Source organism: Battus philenor, unplaced genomic scaffold, assembly GCF_028537555.1.
Source record: "Battus philenor isolate CCGP_79_NKW_IND1 unplaced genomic scaffold, ilBatPhil1.0.hap1 SCAF_11, whole genome shotgun sequence".
In the NCBI taxonomy this organism is placed as follows: domain Eukaryota; kingdom Metazoa; phylum Arthropoda; class Insecta; order Lepidoptera; family Papilionidae; genus Battus; species Battus philenor.
Genome location: NW_027181673.1, coordinates 14,225,154 through 14,243,702, shown reverse-complemented (window position 1 = coordinate 14,243,702; position 18,549 = coordinate 14,225,154). Strand labels below are relative to the sequence as shown.

The window sequence follows — 18,549 nt, the reverse complement described above, 5'->3', positions numbered from 1 at the left end:
ATTGTGATGATATCTGCTTGAGAAGTCTATGCTTTCTTGCGAGTGTCTATGGAACATTATGATGATGAGATCTGATTGGCCGAGATCACAGGTTGAGGGCGTTAGCTTCGCCTAATTTACGTTGACTAGTCATACGTTGGGCACCACGTGACATTTACGTTCACCCGCTTATCGTACTTTATTGACTAACGCTTCCGCTATTAGCAAATTCGCATCGTCTTCAACGACTCTCAAATTGCCAGGTTATGCAATACATTGTATAAAAAATACAATGAGAAAGATAGCAATATCGTCAAAACCTGCAATGCACATACAAGTTAATGAAATGGACGAAATTGTACCTCCATTAGTAACCAATACAATAAGTTATTAAAGCGATGCTTATCCCGACAATATGCAATGGTGCTATCTCTACTACATTAAATTAAACTTTCGAATTCCTGAAGAAGAACGCGTTCTAGATCTATCTTTTTTTATCAACGGCTAGGAAAAATATCGGTAAATGTGCACCCTTATATAGGATGTGTGACCTCCACAATTCATATATTAGTGATATTGATATATTCTCGTGTTCTCTCGTATCTTTTAAAAAACAATTTCGTTTGAAATTATTGAGTACATACAATGCAATTTAAACCATAATATAAATATATAAACAAACATAATATAAATATATAGACCATAGTCTTTGATCCCTGTTTAGTAATGTTTTTATTCTTATTTGTTTTTTCATTGTTTGACTATAAATCATTATATGTTCTCAGTGAGATAGTTATAAGGTAACAACTGTAACTAATTTTATATTTCTAAGCTTCTAAGTTTGTACTCTCTTACTGCCTTTTGTTACTGTCTATCTCCAATAAAGTAAATAATAAATAATAATAATAATAATAGGCTAAAAGAGCAAAGACAAGACAGAACTTTTCTAATTTTTTATTGCTTAAATTATTCAAACTGTAAAATATAATGTACTTAATATTCAAAGCATAAATAGGCAAGTAAATAATAAAATGATTTACGTTCTATAATAATGAATTAAAAAAATAGGTCATTAATCTATGCAAACAATAAAAACAAACATTTTAATGTTAATCCTGACACGAGACACGATAATGAATTTCCGATTATAATATTGATAATACAAATCATGCGATAACAGTGCGTAAAACTGACGAAGTTGTAATTTTCAATTGTGTATCCTATTCGCATATAAGGTTATTCACCTTATCTAGCTTTTCCATTTCCGCGCAGCATTTCACCAGTTCCCTAGAAAACAGTTATTTTGCTCTCCCTTCATCTCTAACAAGTCTCTATTTTAATGTTTTCACGATCCTCTGTGACTGGTACAGCCAACAGATGTGACCACCCCACTCCCATTATAATTATTAAAACAAACAAACTTAGCTAGAAACACAAGACGCTCAATAGTGTAAAGAAAATAATTAAATATTTAGATTTTTATTAATAAACAACAGTAACAATACTTAAGCATAAAGTTAAAAATAAATAATACTATATGTGTTTCGTAATGAAGTCCTGGTAGGCGCTGATCCTGACGAAGATGTCCGGCATACCGCGCGCGCAGGGGAATCCCCACGAAACTATTCCGATCTGTTGCCCAGTGTTCCGGGACACCAGAGCGCTGCCGGAGTCGCCCTGCGAAATGAAAAGTCGCATCTTCAATAGAATCCATGAATTAAATTTAAAACTATAACATTATATTATCAATAAAGATCGACTCCATTTGGGACTAATCCTCCACTTATGGCCTGGCCTAGTGGTTGAGTACTGTGATTGTTGAGACTTGATCATAATTCGCGGATCACTAGGAATAGAGTGAAGAAGAATATTTTGAGGAAAACTGTTCTGGGTGAGGTGAATAACAATTGCAATCTAATCCTTATAATTCCAGCTATGAAAACATTATACATCTAGTGTCAATTTCAAACAAGTTTTCATTTAAAATAATAGTTTTATATATTGTTTCGTTTCCCTTGCTACAAAAGACTTGCGACTCTACTCACGTTGCACATGCCGTGTCCGTACGAGTGGAAAGTGCATATCTCCAGCTCGGGATCCATGGGCGGCGCGAAGGGCGCCACCTGCAGCTTGTCGATGCATACCTGAGGATCCACCGTGCTCACATCCAGCAACTGCAGGTTATCGGGTATTCCCCACTGAAACACATTAAGTTTGTTTATAAACAAACTATTTACAAAATCGGCTCCACGACCTTCGTGCTTCTCCGTTTTGGACGCAGGCTTCGTATTGTCACGATAAATATATTTTGGAAAATTCCTCTTACAATATCGATAAACTGGCAACTTTTCGCCAACTATCCAAGCTTTATTCTTTCTCACCAAAGTATCTTTACCAATGAGCGTATTGGATCGTCTCTGTATGGAGTCCAAAGCTCCTAGCTGGTACTTCACAGATCCATACCAAGGATGGCTAAAATATTCTACACTTGACCGGACTTGTGCTACATATAGACTAAAAGCCGTCCTAGTGTAAAATACTGTCCATCCTTCCGTACACCTGCTGTTTAAAAACACAAACCGTAATCCATTTAAACATGACATTCTCCACGAAATTAGTCTGACTATAGATATGAGTCTTAGATTTGAGGTTAACCATCTTGGTATCAGAGCTATAGGAGTTTAATTACCGTGAGCATATTTAAAAGAATAGGTTGGTATACTCTACCGACTTTTACTATTCAACGTGAAGTGTACAAGAAAAGTTATTTGAGAAATTACGTTGGTCATTCCCCATCCGGTGACGAAGCTCTCCTCGCCGCCGCCGACCCACTCGAAGCTCAGCGGCACGGCTTGCACTCTCTCCGTGAACGTCAGGTCTTCTGTGAGGAACAGGACGCCGATGTCGTTCTTGATATCGATCCAGTCCCAACCGGGGTGATTGGCGTAGTGACTGAACTTGACAACAATATCATCGGAATTCCACTGATTTGAACCAACGACGGCTTCGAATGATCTGAAAACATAGTTAGTATAAGACTTTGGTTGACGGTGCTAAGAGCTCTAGTGTACCACGCACGCCCCGGACCGATTGCAACATTGTATGGTTTTTGTTCCGGTGTAGCAATTAGCCTGTTTAAGATTTCCATTATCAAGAGGATTGTGAGCAATGTTCTTTCATTAGACTACTCATACTTATCCAGAATAACTCAAAAGGATTATATCCATTAAAACGATAAAAATAAACCCGACATGAAGAAGAGATTAATCTTTCACCAGATGGAGCAGCTTGCCCGACCAACGCTGTCGGGAGAAAGGAATGTGTAGAAAATGTTTCCCGTGGTCTTGAAGACGAAGCGAACTGAGCGAAGGAGGAACATCTTGGTGGTTTTAGTCGGTACAAGTGTGGTGTGTCCAAAAGAATGTCTTCTTTACAAAACAGTTGCAGTTTGACTTAAAAACATAGACAATTGAAAGATAAAAAGGTCTTACGATATCAAGTCCCCCTCCCAGTCCACCATGGGTTCGATGCAGTGCGCGGCCGTGAGGATGCGACCCGCGGTCACGATGGAGCCGCCGCACACGAGGCCTCTGAAGGCGCGCCCGACCACCAGCGCCGCCATGTGCGCCGCGTACCCGTCGCTTGCCTCTGCGCCCCCCACGATGCGCGCGGAAGGATACCCTGAGACATAGAGCACACACACTCACACACCGCGCAGACGGATCCAGTTTTCTCTGGTTATTAGGTTTCGCTTAGAGAGCTAGTGAAATGCACTGTTTTTTTCGCTTACTGTCGTTTTGAATAGGTTTTTAATTATATAATAAAAACCATGTCATCGGAAAAATGACGGACGCAGGCCGCTTACAACCGATCTTTTTAGAAATCTGTGGACATCCAACTGCTGAAATGATGATGGAGTTAAAACAAATTTAAAACACATAAAATATCATATTTTGTAAATGCAGTTTCAGCCACATTAGGGAAGCCCGATGCGAAGTCCTCGAAGAGAACTGTTCGTCTTCTGATTCAAGTACCACTACGTATCGTACCTATGTAAGTTCAGGTCATTTGTCCTTTTTGACTTATTTTTGCGGCATTTTGTCCTTCCGGTTACTTACACAGGGTAGCTCTGCGGAAATCGATACAACTTTTATGTGCAAATAAGAGCCGCTCACGCAAGTCTGTATGAGATCCAGAAAATCTCTAAGAGAAGAAATTTGTGAAGAAAATATTATGACGGTATATATTCGAGTTATATATGACTTTTTGTCAAAGTACATAAGAATATATTTAAGAAGTATATAAAATTAAAACTTTTAAAACAATCGTATTATAGTGTACAGAACTTATTGAGTGATAAAAGACTTGGGAATGAATTGCAATAACTACTGTATTAAGAATATTGTAAAAGTGACCACAAAAAAATGTCTGGGTTTGTTTTGGCCACTTCTCAGATCGGGAACCCTCGTAGCTTTATGCTAAAGGACTCGTTAAAAGGCAGTTCAATCTGATTCTAGTTCCTATCAAATTGAGGTCTTGCATTCTTCTTATATCGTCCACAAATGACCAATTTAAATGTTCGTATGTGGACAGTAATGTAAATAAGTATATACCGCTCGCAATGCCGCCCAGCGTCGCCAACACTAGTAGTGCAGAGTACATTGTGACTGTGGAACTGTTAATGAGTCCAGTCGGACGGCGCGCCTTCTTATATGAAGGCAAACACTATCGCGAGCCGTCGCACGTTCGGTTCCGCAGACGCAACGCACCCGCCGCGACTTTGGAGCGGCCGATGTCTGAGATAAGGTGCAGCCGCCCCGAGACTCCCGAGCGAGTCGCTTGTTGAACTCGTACATTTCAGCAGCACCTCGACAGTTGATAGTGCTCGCAGATAACAAATAATAACAAGGGATAGTTCAATGTCCTATTTCGTGTGTAAACAGAAACAAAATTCTATTGTTCGATTCGTAATGAGCATTTAAACATGTTTTTTTTCATACGCGTTTACTACTATTACAATTTTTTTATTTTATATTGTTTTTATCAATTTATTCATTTGATTTTGATTTCATATTTTTATACCCTGGGTTCTGAGGGCCTCACGTTCTCCCACCATGTTTATGGGCATTACATATATCAAGTTAAAAAGTTTTATATCTATTTACATTTATTTCTTCTTTCATACTTAATGGTTTTATTCTCTCTTCTGTCATTCGTCACAAATTCTTTCACTCTTTTATTTTATTTTTTTACATAAATCTTTAATTCTTTCCTATTTAGTGTGTAAATTTCTTTTAATTTAATCTTTTTAAAATGTTTGTGTATTTGTTTTTAAATAACATGTTTTATTTTAAGCTACGCGTTATTGCTATTCTGGTTTTAGCATCTCAATTTGAATGGGATTCGTCACGAATATACGGATGCGGTGTCAACGGATATTGAAACCACTGTTGATTTTAAACAGTTTGTTACAGCAAGAGGTATTATTTTTTCGCATAAAATGCATTTATATGCTGTTACATTGCATGTTGCTGTTTTATATGTATAAATTAATATTTTAACCTAAGAAATTTATAAAAGGAATAGACGTTGTGGAATTTTTAACGCAATGAAAATATTTGAACTTGACGTGGCACGGTACATTTCAAGTGGCTTGGGGTTGTGGAAACGCGCTAATGGCTCAATACTTACGTTTATAACAGACATTACATTTACATTATAAATTCTGGTTTCGATCTTACAACTTCATTCTTGTAATATAATTGAATTAACTTCCCAATGTTTGTATCATCTCGCACTCCAATAGGATAAGTGTTGAAGAAATATTATTAAAATAAATACCTTTAAATTTTTTTTAAGTAAAACGGTTTTTAGATACCCATATTGTGGTGGTTGTGGTAAAATATGTACCTAGTCCGCCATATTGGAACGGCGTCCATCTTGAATTTTAAATTTTGACATAATCATCGTGTTTTACTAGTGTAGCCCTTTCATTTGATACCCATATTGAGGGGGTTAAGGAAAAATATGTAATCCGCCATTTTGTATCGGCGGCCATCTTAGATTTATAATGTTATTGATTACATTATATTGTATTGTCATCTAAATTAAATGTGTGTACCAAATTTCAGATCAATCTGACAAAGGGAAGGTGCTTAAATTTCAATTTCTAATTTTGACCCAAATAAATTCCGTACAGGTCGAACTAAATAAAACTGTTTAAAAATAATGTCATTAAGTAGCTAGCTATAAGTTGGTGTTCAGCATTTCGTCTGTGTTCACAATTCCATTATTTTGTATTCTTTTTATACTACTTAATCTATTATTTATTACCTTTCTTTTAGTTTTATAATGTTTTAAATTTTATAAAGCTGTTCTGACCCTTCACCGCAAGACATCTCAGGTTTTACTGTCAGAGGAGCGAAATGTGTACACACACGCACACACGCACACATGCTTAAAAAACCTTCGGTCGTTAAGATCGAATCTATTCGTACCTCGCATCAATATGAACGCATCCTGTCCACTGGCCGCCTGACCAGTCGCGGGATACCGTACGGCTGTATCCCACCACCATCATGGGAGTACCGACAACCAGAGTAAAATCAGACCAGGCCTTCTGCCTATTGCCTTTAACCCTTAATAGCCTGATTTACGAAAGTGATTTTTTTTAATATTACTGTGTTTGCTTGAGGGTCTAGATGAAGGGAAAAATAGATTTTTTTTTAATTTCGTTGGAAAGAATATTATACAACAGTAAAATTCGTACAGCCAACGTATAAAAAAACTAATAGTAATGTGAATATTCGGTTTAAAAGATTGGTATCAAAATTGAAACTCTAGGCTATTAAGTGTTAAATTTTAAATATATTTTTGATACCAATCCGATTTATGATCTCAATTCAAAATTGCAACTGGGGCCGCTTGCTCTCGTATCTAAGCTTTAGTTTATATCACACAGTATGTAAATTCGACTTATTTGTATGAATGTATGCATTTAATTCGTACAAACAAAGAAGTTTTGCTAATGTATTTTATTATTATTATAATTAGAAGTGCATTATCTTGTCTCGTGTCAGTATTAAATTTAAAATATTTGTTTTTCCATTTATAGGTTAAAGACCTATTTTTCTTTTCGAATCATTGACTTAAAACGTGAATTGCTTAAGTTGAATGTACGTATCGACTAATGTTTCGAATGTATTCCAGCGGTCGATGATTGTTGAATCTTCGTTATCAAATACAAATTGTGAAGGTTGAATAATTAACACAACCTACAACTGCTTTAGATAGGAATGTCTAATTGAACATTTAGTCTTCCTATCCAATTTTAAATTAAAATTACAAAGTTATTGGTACTTGATATTTACATTTGCGTGGGAGAACACAGGAATGCTCGCTCTGGATCCGTAATCCTAGGGTCAAGGCCACCTGAGGACACGCAGCCTGATCGCAATTTAACAACTGAGCGACATCAAAGTGTCTCATCCGCTTCACTAAAGTTTTATATAGCCTGCCTCCTGTAACATACCCTATTACCATAAAAGGAACATATAAGGCTTGTTCTATATATACAGATTTAATATGATAAAAAAATCATTTATATGCATTACAACACCCGGCGATAAATATTGCACATCGACCTTTGGAAAGAGACAATCTTTAAAGGGAATCAGGCGTTACCTTACGGAAGTCCATCCTAAGCAAGAAAAGGACCAATAGCCCTATTGGACTCTGTGTTTGGCACTAATCGGTGTAACATAACTCCTGAAGATGCCCTGTAGAGAGGTGAAACACGTGTTGAATAATTTGGCGGTGGCGGTTGTGTGATTCGCATTGTTTGCCGCATACGCATTTATCAGCGGGCTGGCGGTGCACTTTGTTGCATGACTACCACTGCATGTGCGGATGTGGCTAAATATTGGTCCTTTTCTTGCTTAAAGAGACAATCGACTAATTTCGGGTTCGTAGAGCGTTATCTCTGTCGCACGACTGAAAAAAATGTCAAATGGGTAATGTGGGACAGAGATAGTTTTTTTTTATTTTATTCATTTTATTTTATTCAATATAATTCAATAACAGTTTTCTTCTAGAAAACCTTAACCAAATTTTTCCATCTTGTAGGTTGACCGGTAGAAAGAGCACTTGTTGTATGCTATAAATATGAAATCAATTATGCTGACCATATAAAATAATAATTATAGTAGTATAAATATATAACTTATATGGAATAAAAACTAATAATAGTAATAATATAGATTAGTGATAGATATACTAAGATTGGAGATAAAGAATAAAAGATTTATGTTAAAATTAGAAATGAAATAATAATAAAAGAGTGATAGAATTTGTGACGAATGACAGAAGAGAGGATAAAAGATTAAGTACTCGTATGAAAGAAGAAATAAATGTAAATAGATGTAAAACTTTTTAACTTGTAACTCTTTTTAACTATGTAATGCCCATGAACATGGTGGGGGAAAGTGAGGCCCTCAGAACCCAGGGAATAAAAAATATGAAATCTAAATCAAATAAATAAATTAATAAAAACGTTGTAAAATAAAAAAAAAACTGTAATAGCAGTAAACGCGTATGAAAAAAACATTTTTAAATGCTCATTACGAATCGAACAATAGAATTTTGTTTCTGTTTACACACGAAATAGGACATTGAACTATCCCTTGTTATTATTTGTTATCTGCGAGCACTATCAATTGTCGAGGTGCTGCTGAAATGTACGAGTTCAACAAGTGACTCGCTCGGGAGTCTCGGGGCGGCTGCTCCTTATCTCAGACATCAGCCGCTCCAAAGTCGCGGCGGGTGCGTTGCGTCTGCGGAACCGAACGTGCGACGGCTCGCGATAGTGTTTGCCTTCATATAAGAAGGCGCGCCGTCCGACTGGACTCATTAACAGTTCCACAGTCACAATGTACTCTGCACTGCTAGTGTTGGCGACGATGGGCGGCATTGCGAGCGGTATATACTTATTTACATTACTGTCCACATGCGAACATTTAAATTGGCCATATGGGAACATTGTGAAAAGAGCCCAATTGGAGAGATATTAGAATCAGATTAAACTCCCTTTTAAGGAGTCCTTTATCTTAAAATCACGAGGGTCCATAAGGCACCCTGATCTGAGAAGAGTCCATAACAAATTCTGATGGCTTTTTTGTGGTCACTTTTACAATATTCTTAGCACTGCATTTATTGCAATTCATTCCCAAGCTCTTTCATCACTCAGTAAGTCCTGCACACTATAATACGATTGTTTTAAAACTTTTCGTTTTATATACTTCTTAAATAGATTCCTATTTACTTTGACTAAAAGTCATATTTAACTCGAATATACCGTTATAATATTTCCTAATTCTCTGGATTTCATACAGATTGCGCAAACAGATCTTATCTGTACATAAAGGTTGTATCGATTTCCGCAGATCTAACCCGTGTATGTAACCGGAAAGACAAAATGCTGTTAAAACAAGTAAAATAGACCAATCGACCTGAACTTACATTGGTACGATACACAGTGGTACTTGAATCAGAAGACGAATAATTTTCTTCGAGGATCCCGCATCAGGCTTCCCTAATGTGACTGAAACTGCATTTACATAATATGATATTTTATGTGATTTATATTTGTTTCAACTTCATCATCATTTCAGCAATAGGGTGTCCACTATTGGACATGAGCCTCCTACATAGATTTCCAAAAAGGCCCGTTGTAAGCTGCCTGCATCCAGTATTTTCCGATGAGCTTGTTCTTATTATATAATTATTACCCGAAGTTTGTGAGTGTATGTGCTCTATGTGTCAGGGTATCCTTCCGCGCGCATCGTGGGCGGCGCGGAGGCAAGCGACGGGTACGCGGCGCACATGGCGGCGCTGGTGGTCGGGCGCGCCTTCAGAGGCCTCGTGTGCGGCGGCTCCATCATGACCGCGAGTCGCATCCTCACGGCTGCGCACTGCATCGAACCCATGGTGGACTGGGAGGGGGACTTGATCTCGTAAGACCCTTTTATCTTTCAAGTCTATGTTTTTAAGTCAAACTGCAACTGTTTTGTAAAGAAGACATTCTTTTGGACACACTGCATTTACACCAACTAAAACCACCACGATGTTCCTCCTTCTTCACTTAGTTCGCTTGATCATCTGGCTACGAGAAAGTGTTTATCCACATCCGTTGACCCGGCAGGGCTGGTCGCGCAAATGTCTGGAGAAAGATTAATCTCCACTTCATGTCGCCTTTGTTCTGATTCACGTTATCCTGTTTGAGGTATTATGGATATCTAAAACTTATTTAATTAAACAATTTTGGTCCAGACAATTTTAATAGGCCTAATTGCGATTTTATACTTCAAACTTCGTTTCCAATCTAGGGAATAAAAACCTTCAGATAGTGCAATCTGCCCAGGGCGTACGTGGTATATTAAGACCTTTCATGGGCGAGCGCAGTCTTATGCTAATAATGTTTTCAGATCATTCGAAGCCGTCGTCGGCTCAAATCAGTGGAATTCGGATGATATTGTTGTCAAGTTCAGTCGCTACGTCAATCACCCCGGTTGGGACTGGATCACGATCAAGAACGACATCGGCATCCTGTTCCTCACTGAAGACCTGACGTTCACGGAGAGAGTGCAACCCGTGCCGCTGAGCTTCGAGTGGGTCGGCGGCGGCGAGGAGAGCTTCGTCACCGGATGGGGAATGACCAACGTAATTAATTTTAAATGACACCACCAATAGCCGTGATGCCAAGTTGGCCAATCTCAGGTCTAAGTCTCATAGTGAAACCAATTTCGCGGGGAAAGTTATGTTTAAGTTGGTCAAAGTTTGTCTTATTAAACAACAGCTGCAAGGAAACACTGACGCTGCCACCCTATAAGCTCTTCAGTTTCTAATGAATTGAAAGAAGAAAAATATTCTGCCCTAATGTTGCTTATACTCGTATCTGAAATAAACATATGGATTCATTAACAGACTTCCAATAATTAAATCTGTTAAAAATTGTATCTAAATTGTAGTAGTGTGTAGTATATTAAATCAGAGGTTCGTTTAAGGTAGCTCCGATCCCCAGCAAATTACAGGAAAATAGATTGTGATGGTATGGCCATATTCAACGAAAACCAGATAACCACGTGGTAAAAACTGCCTTAAACCTCCCAGAATACCCAAGAGGGAGAAGGCGTCCAAAAGCTACGTGGTGGTCTAATATCGGAAAGAAACTGGAAACCCTTCAACTTGATGCAGAGACATCCCAGGACAGAGTGGCCTGGCGCAAATTGATACGGAGACCCGACCCCAAATAAAGGGAAAAGGGAAGGAAGAAGAAGAGAAAAATTGTATCTAAATAATACAAGGGCTGTATTCAAAGCAATTTAGCATTAAGAACGAGTCGATACGATTTTGATTAACAGTTTTTTTTATAAACAAACCAAACGTGTTTCAGTGGGGAATACCCGATAACCTGCAGTTGCTGGATGTGAGCACGGTGGATCCCCAGGTATGCATCGACAAGCTGCAGGTAGCGGGCCGCGCGCCGCCCATGGATCCCGAGCTGGAGATATGCACTTTCCACTCGTACGGACACGGCATGTGCAACGTGAGTAGATTTTAAACGGAAACAATTAAGTACACTTATAGAAGTCGAATAACATTCACAACTTTTTATAAGTACCCAAAAGGAAGGGTAAAAGTACATAGAGGTATCAAATTAAATGTAAATGTATTTCATATTGTACAAGCCTTGTGATGTTTCCATTGCTGGAACACGTTTTCCCTCGTGAATATGACCACCACCGCCACCATGCTTTTTTCAAATCATTTATCTTATTATATTCTTCGCTTTCTGCCTAGCAGTCTATGATCAAGGCACAGTACTCAACCGCTAGCCTCTCGTTGATCGAAATTTTTCTCAAATGGAGTCGATCTTTGTGTATAATATAAAGTTATAGTTTTAAATTTAATTCATAGATGCAATTGAAGATACTTCTTTTCGTTTCGCAGGGCGACTCCGGCAGCGCTCTGGTGTCCCGGAGTTCTGGGCGTCAGATCGGAATAGTTTCGTGGGGATTCCCCTGCGCGCGCGGTATGCCGGACATGTTCGTCAGGATCAGCGCCTACCAGGACTTCATTACGAAACACATATAGTATTATTTATTTTTAACTTTATGCTTAAGTGTTGTTATTGTTGATTTTAAATAAAAATCTCAAAATTTAAACATTATTGTGTTATAATTTCCTACTAAGCGTCCTGAGTTTCAGTGTAATTGAAAGCTAAGTTAGGAAAAGTTTTAATAACTTGATAAGATTATAACTCTGTGAGATAACAGGAATGGAGTGGTCACGTCTGTTAGATGTGCCAGTCACAGGGGACCATGAACACATTAAAATGGAGTCTTTTGTTGGAGGCGAACATGGAGGTGGCACCTTTTTACTGGAGTACTGGCTGAATGCTGCGCTGAAATGGAAAATCTAGATAAAGTGAAAGTAAATCTTTGCCTCGTAAATATCGCATGAGTTGCATTATCAATATTATAATCGGAAACTCATTATCATGTCCCGCGTCAGGATTAACTTTAAAATGTTTGTTTTTTGCATAGATTAATGACCTATTTTATTGATTCATTATTTTAGAACGTAATTCACTTTATCTGGATTTACCTGCCGAATCATGCTTTGAATGTTTAGTATGTTTTGCTTTTTTATATTTTGAATCATTCACTCCATCAAAAAAAAGTATCTCTGGCCTTTTCTTTTTCAGCCAATTTAGTAGAGACAGCGTCATCACCTCATCATCTGACCACGCTATGCTGTCGTGCCATGATAATAGACTTTTTGCTGATGTTATAAACTAAAGCTCCACTGAACAACTGTAAGTAAAACTTATCATCTTTGATGTCATGACGCGAAGTTGGAATTTGTATTCTATTCATTATATTACGCTGATGTTGATTGATACATTTATTATCTGTAATAACTTTTTAGTTGTTTTTTTGTTGACATAATTGGTTAACAATAGTTAATTATTTTTAAGTAAGAAAAGGACCAATATTTAGCCACTTCCGCACATGCAGTGGTAGTCGTGCAATAAAGTGCACCGCCCGCCAGGACGCTGATAAATGCGCAAAATGTATTATTGATAGGTACAATGAAACCTCCTCTGTTTGTGGCACAAAAAGATCTGACCATCCAAATAGTCTTCGTACGAAAAAAAGTAAAGGATAAATATGAAGAAATCCTGTTCGAAACGAAAGACTTTATCTTTGGAGATAAAGTTAGCATCTAGAACCATGTCGAGTATTTTAAAATACGATCTGGCGGTCACTCTGCCAAACACCGATGAAAATGGCGACACTAGAGAGTAGCGAAGACACCAGAAACAACTGGAGCATGACTGCGACAATTCTGTCATGAATGTGAATTAAAAAAAGAAAACTTAATCAATATGTTCCAGTGTCGCAATTCTGTGTTCAAATAATAGATATTCCGCAGTGTAACGGCTGATTGAAAAGACAATTTCATAAAAATAACTAATTTATTAGTTTTATAAACAAAAAAAAAACTAAATTCTTAACTAAAACTAATAGGTAGGTAACTTTAATAAGTTAATAATATCCAATGTATCATACCTGTGTCGACAATGTTTTATGATAATAAAAAAAGTAAAATACGATCAAGAAACTTAATATAGCTAAACACAATACATGTTGCAACAAATAATGTGTTTTAAAGTTTATCAAAGTTAACATTTAAAAAAACTAATATTAAGTAAAAAAAAATAACAAATTCATGCAATACAGTTTATCAGAACATAAAATATAATTTTAATAGATCCCACTACCTGAAATTTAATATATCAATATGGCAAAACAAAGTCAGTAACGATACAAAAACAGCTAACATAATAAAACATGTAAAATAAACATTATGAATAATGTATTCGAATAAAATGTGTATATATACATATACTTTAAATAAATATATAAACAGTTAACGTCACGAGAGAGTAAGTTATATACACATATAAAACTATTGTAAATAAATATCAAAAGATATAAAACGTTTATAACAGTAGCACATATGCCCGATTGCCAAGAAATCGTAAATATAAAAATGAAAAAAAAAACTAATAATTTATTGACCACATAATGTTAAATGTTGTTTAAATAACACTTTAAAATGAAAGAAATCGGTCGATTAGTCAGTTTTAAAATAAATAAAGAGAAGTATCTTATTTACATGAAGTACCAATAATGTTAGTTTATGCTTACATCAATAGACACTCTTAATGAACCAGCATTAATTAATCAATTTTCTTGTACAATTTCTTCGCGGGCGGTATGTGCAGATCGTGCATTATACTGCAGTGTCTCTTCAGTTCGGAGTATTTCCTGAACTTTGAGTCGCACATGCTGCAGTCGGCGACGATTTTCCTCACTCTGTGCACCTGCCACTCGTGGTCCCACTTCTCTTTCAGCGTCTTGTAGTAGCCGTGGCAGAACCGGCAACGGAAACGAGTCGACGCTTCCTTCGCGTGCGCGTACTTGACGTGCTTGTTCAACATCGACTTGAAGTAGAACTCCCTGTCGCAGTACAAGCATAGCAGCGGCGAATTCTTGTTGTGATAATCCATATGTAGTATTATCATCTTCTTCGAGTTGAACTTCCTCTGGCAAAGGTCGCACTGGAAGTATTTGGAGCCGTGGATCTTCTTATGCTTGGAAAAGTTACTGGAGTCGCTAAAGGATTTGTTGCAGCTCGTGCATTGGTACAGGGTCAGCTTTGCGTGCTCGCGCAAATGCTCTTTGTACTTGTCTGTTTTGTTAAAGACCTTCGCCTGACAGACTTGGCACTGGATGGATAGGGATCCATTCTCATCAACTGGGTTTTTGGAGAGAGTGATTGTGACTATGTGTTCTATTAGATGTCTCTTTAGATCTCCGATCCGGTCGAAAGACTTACTGCACACGTCACACTTCTGCAATAAAAAACAAAGCATTCTTTTATTAGACTAGTAATCTAATTAGTTATCTTTTCATTAAGGGAAGTAGTTTTGTGTTCACGTACAGAAGTGATGCTTAAACTAACTTTGTTAACGTCACATGCCTGCACACATTGTTAAGATCCTTCGAAAAAAAACAAATAATCATTAAGCAGGAACAACACAGACATTATCTATTTCTAACCCTTGTTTCTTTTTCCTGTCAAAATCTCTAGATATTAAAAATTAATTTAGCCACAGTTTTGAAACTATGGTTTAATTTTGTTACTAACAAATTGTGATATTTTTTAAATTTCCAGAAATTATTCGTGAAACTTAAACCAGAACCAGCCGGTACATATCCACTGCAAGGCACGGGCCTTCCCCAAAAGATCGCCACGACGTCCGGTCTTACGCCGCCTGCATCCAGCGACTTCCCGTGATCTTTTTGTCGTCGGTCTGCCTAGTGGGAAAACACCTGTTACCCCCTGCTGTTGCCCTGGCCGTACTACTGTAGCCGTACCGCCAGATTTGTATGTATGGAGAGATGAACCAAAATCGCCGAAATGTGCGCAGATGACGCTGCTGCCCATCCGCTAAAAACTGTACTTTCGTACAAACAAGGGAGTAAATGGAATGGGCCTATGTCAGTTCCACACGGTGTATAGATGTGATGATAAAGACATCCAAAATTTTTGTCTGAACATTGAGGTAAGGATTATCAAAATTTAACAACCAGATATACAAAGATAACACGAGATATCATACCTTATTATATCTCTTTTGTTTTCTAGCAGCCTTCGAATGCAGCAGGAAAATTTTGTTTGAAATTACTCTGGAAATAATCGCGTCTGCATCGGTTTTGTTTACATCTTCCCAGTCATTATCCTCCGAAGCCATTTCCTCGTTAGCACGCGGGGGAGGACTGTATTCGGGGGATCGATTTCCGATGGTAATATCCGATCCGATTTCTAATTCTTTAACTCCACTCGCGTAGCCTTCGTGGCTGCTCTGGTGAGCTTCCAGATCTCTGTTATCACTCGCCGTGTATTCGCAGGTATCACAATTGTACTCCGAGTGGACCTTGGCAGCATGAGCCTTTAATTCTAATGATCTAGAGAATGTCTTTGTGCAATGCTCGCATGGATATTTCCTCATATGTATCTTGCGGTGCGTGCGTAACGTGAATTTGGAAGCGAACACTTTGAAACACTTGTCGCATTCCAAATCCGGATCTCCGTGTCCGAGGCAGTGCTTCTCGAATTTCTCCCGTGACTTCAGCTTCTTGCCGCACTGCGAGCACATGTATTGGTCATCTCTATCCGAGGGGCGCTCTGCCGCCTTGTTCCAGTGGTTCACCATGTGTTGCTTGAAAGTCGCTAGTTGATCAAATGTCTGTTTACATTTATCGCATTGATATTCCCTTCTCGTAGAATTTTCGTCAGTCTCTATAAAAAGAAAAAATATATAAGTAAATGTAAACTAAAATGTAGTAATGCCATATTTACTTCTTTTCTTCGTGATATGACAATTTTTGTCTGCAATAATTACTGTAAGTTAGATTTTAAAATTATTATTGTCAAGATTTCTAACAGTTTGTTTGCAGGAGATCTATATCAAAACACTGAATAATATTTTTTTATTAATTTGTCTATTATGTAAACTTCACTTGATTTAAATTTTTAGACAGAAAAGTTTTTTTGGAAATATATTGAAAATGTACAACAACATGTACACATAACATGTAATGCACTGTTACAATTGACGTTTAGAATATTTAGTTGATAATTTTAAACTAATTATTTATCATTTGTGTTCATTATTTAATTCTTTTTTATTCGCGTTATTATTAAAAAAGGTAATCAATATCATTTTTTCATTTATTCATTGTTGTGTAGTTTTAGGCATATGTACACATATATGCCTGTGGATATTATATATATATATATATATATATATATATATATATATATATATATATATATATATATATATATATGTGTATATATATACGAAGAGCGTCATTTTTGTAAACAATATTTGGAAATTCGTAATAAAACCTTTTTGGTAGGACGATTTGTGTCTGGCTGGTTTTGTTGTCATTATATACTCAAATTCAAAATCAAGCTGGTTGAATTTTGATTCGTACTATGTTACATTCATTATTTGTTTTCTTTTTGTCTAGTAATTTATAAATCCGAATAATTTGCTCTGGTCAGGCAGTATTTTTAAGTGAATTCAGACCGCCATATCAGTAACAACATAACCAAAGAACTAAAATATGAACATAAAACAGTTTTGACCCGGTTGACTAAAAATAATCATACAAAAAATGCCAAGAGGCACACAGAAACCGTGAAGTTATTGAGAACCAGCTGTTGCTATTGTTATGTAATTAGCTTTGTATGGAGCATATACTCACCGACACCTGATTCACAGTCAGTTGCAGCTCCCGGGATGCACTTCACCAAGGGATCGTTGACAGTAATCTTCTGAATGGTTTTTGCATCTTGGTTGTCATGGCCGATGAAAAGTATAGTCTTCTGCTGTTTATTAGGTAACTGTATGTCGGGTGACATGAGCTGCTTCAGTGCGGAATTTTCAGTCTCCGACTCCATAGAAACAAATCCCTCCTCCTGGGATTCCTTTTCTTCTATTTCTCCGACGGACAGAGATAAGAATATCTCACTCTCAAAAGCGTCACTTTCATTTAGTTCGTCTTGCAGCGGTGAATTGTCCTGATCGCTTACCTCGTTGCCTGACTTGCACTTTTTTAGATTTATTTCAACTTCATCAAATGAATCTGAACATTTATTACGAACGTTTCTTCGTTTATACTGTTTAAAAGGTTTATTTTTGTGTTCATTGTCCACAGAATATTTTGTTTGTGATTCATTTGTATTGTAATTACTGTTTAAGTAGGGATTTCGATCGGGATCTATCCACACCTTGGGGTCCTTCGGTGGGGACAAGACAAGCATTTTAGGAAGTGTTTCCACTTGTTTACTTTCAGGGTCCATCATTAACGTAGGTAGAAGCTGAGGATATTGGGCGTCATAATCTACGAATTTAACATTGCAAAGGCCTATGTATAATTTTGCCTCTTGGTTGTGAATGTCTATTACGCATATTTTTAATTTCATGAATAAATCATCGGATATATCGCAGGGTGTCAATATAGTTGCCCGGGATTTTGGTATAAACAGCACTGGACACATCATTTTCGAATCGTAAGTTACATCCTCGGAATCCATTTCTTATCAATAAATCTAGAAAAAAAGCAAGGTATTTTTAAACTATTCGTATGTGATATTAAAACCTCGAAATACCCAAATTATAAAATTTACTCACAAAACCAAGTCAGACGAGTTGATCAACAGCGGACGACGGCTCGCGAAAATGAATTCCGATTGGGGTACACGCAACTATTACCACTGAGTAACTTTCTTGTACCGCCGGCGGTGATAATGTCATAGCGAATCTTATGATTACCCACATTCGATCTTATATTTTGTTTTTGTTATATTTGTTAAAAAAAAACTAACGGGTAAAGTAATTTATAAAATATATATTTTTTAAAAAGGCCT

The 18,549-nt window shown here is 37.1% G+C and overlaps 4 protein-coding genes across 4 annotated transcripts; 1 reads left to right on the top strand and 3 right to left on the bottom strand.

The window, feature by feature from the left end:
* Positions 1 to 1,512: 1,512 nt before the first annotated feature.
* LOC137932477 (chymotrypsin-2-like) lies at positions 1,513 to 4,835 on the bottom strand. The gene is made up of 5 exons (XM_068776108.1): positions 4,640 to 4,835; positions 3,471 to 3,660; positions 2,760 to 2,994; positions 2,025 to 2,177; positions 1,513 to 1,656 (listed from the first exon to the last, which is right to left on the bottom strand). The coding sequence occupies exons 1-5, from the start codon at positions 4,833 to 4,835 to the stop codon at positions 1,513 to 1,515; spliced, it is 918 nt and encodes a 305-aa protein (XP_068632209.1).
* A 4,148-nt stretch (positions 4,836 to 8,983) lies between these two features.
* On the top strand, positions 8,984 to 12,129 carry LOC137932470 (chymotrypsin-2-like). The gene is made up of 5 exons (XM_068776095.1): positions 8,984 to 9,017; positions 9,800 to 9,989; positions 10,461 to 10,695; positions 11,429 to 11,581; positions 11,986 to 12,129. Exons 1-5 carry the CDS (start codon positions 8,984 to 8,986, stop codon positions 12,127 to 12,129), a joined length of 756 nt encoding a protein of 251 aa, XP_068632196.1.
* A 2,135-nt stretch (positions 12,130 to 14,264) lies between these two features.
* Positions 14,265 to 15,555, bottom strand: LOC137932461 (zinc finger protein 93-like). The gene is made up of 2 exons (XM_068776085.1): positions 15,448 to 15,555; positions 14,265 to 14,959 (listed from the first exon to the last, which is right to left on the bottom strand). Exons 1-2 carry the CDS (start codon positions 15,553 to 15,555, stop codon positions 14,285 to 14,287), a joined length of 783 nt encoding a protein of 260 aa, XP_068632186.1. The 3' UTR covers positions 14,265 to 14,284.
* A 169-nt stretch (positions 15,556 to 15,724) lies between these two features.
* Positions 15,725 to 18,225, bottom strand: LOC137932452 (uncharacterized). Its single transcript, XM_068776072.1, has 2 exons — positions 17,385 to 18,225; positions 15,725 to 16,410 (listed from the first exon to the last, which is right to left on the bottom strand). Exons 1-2 carry the CDS (start codon positions 18,214 to 18,216, stop codon positions 15,725 to 15,727), a joined length of 1,518 nt encoding a protein of 505 aa, XP_068632173.1. The 5' UTR covers positions 18,217 to 18,225.
* Positions 18,226 to 18,549: the final 324 nt, after the last annotated feature.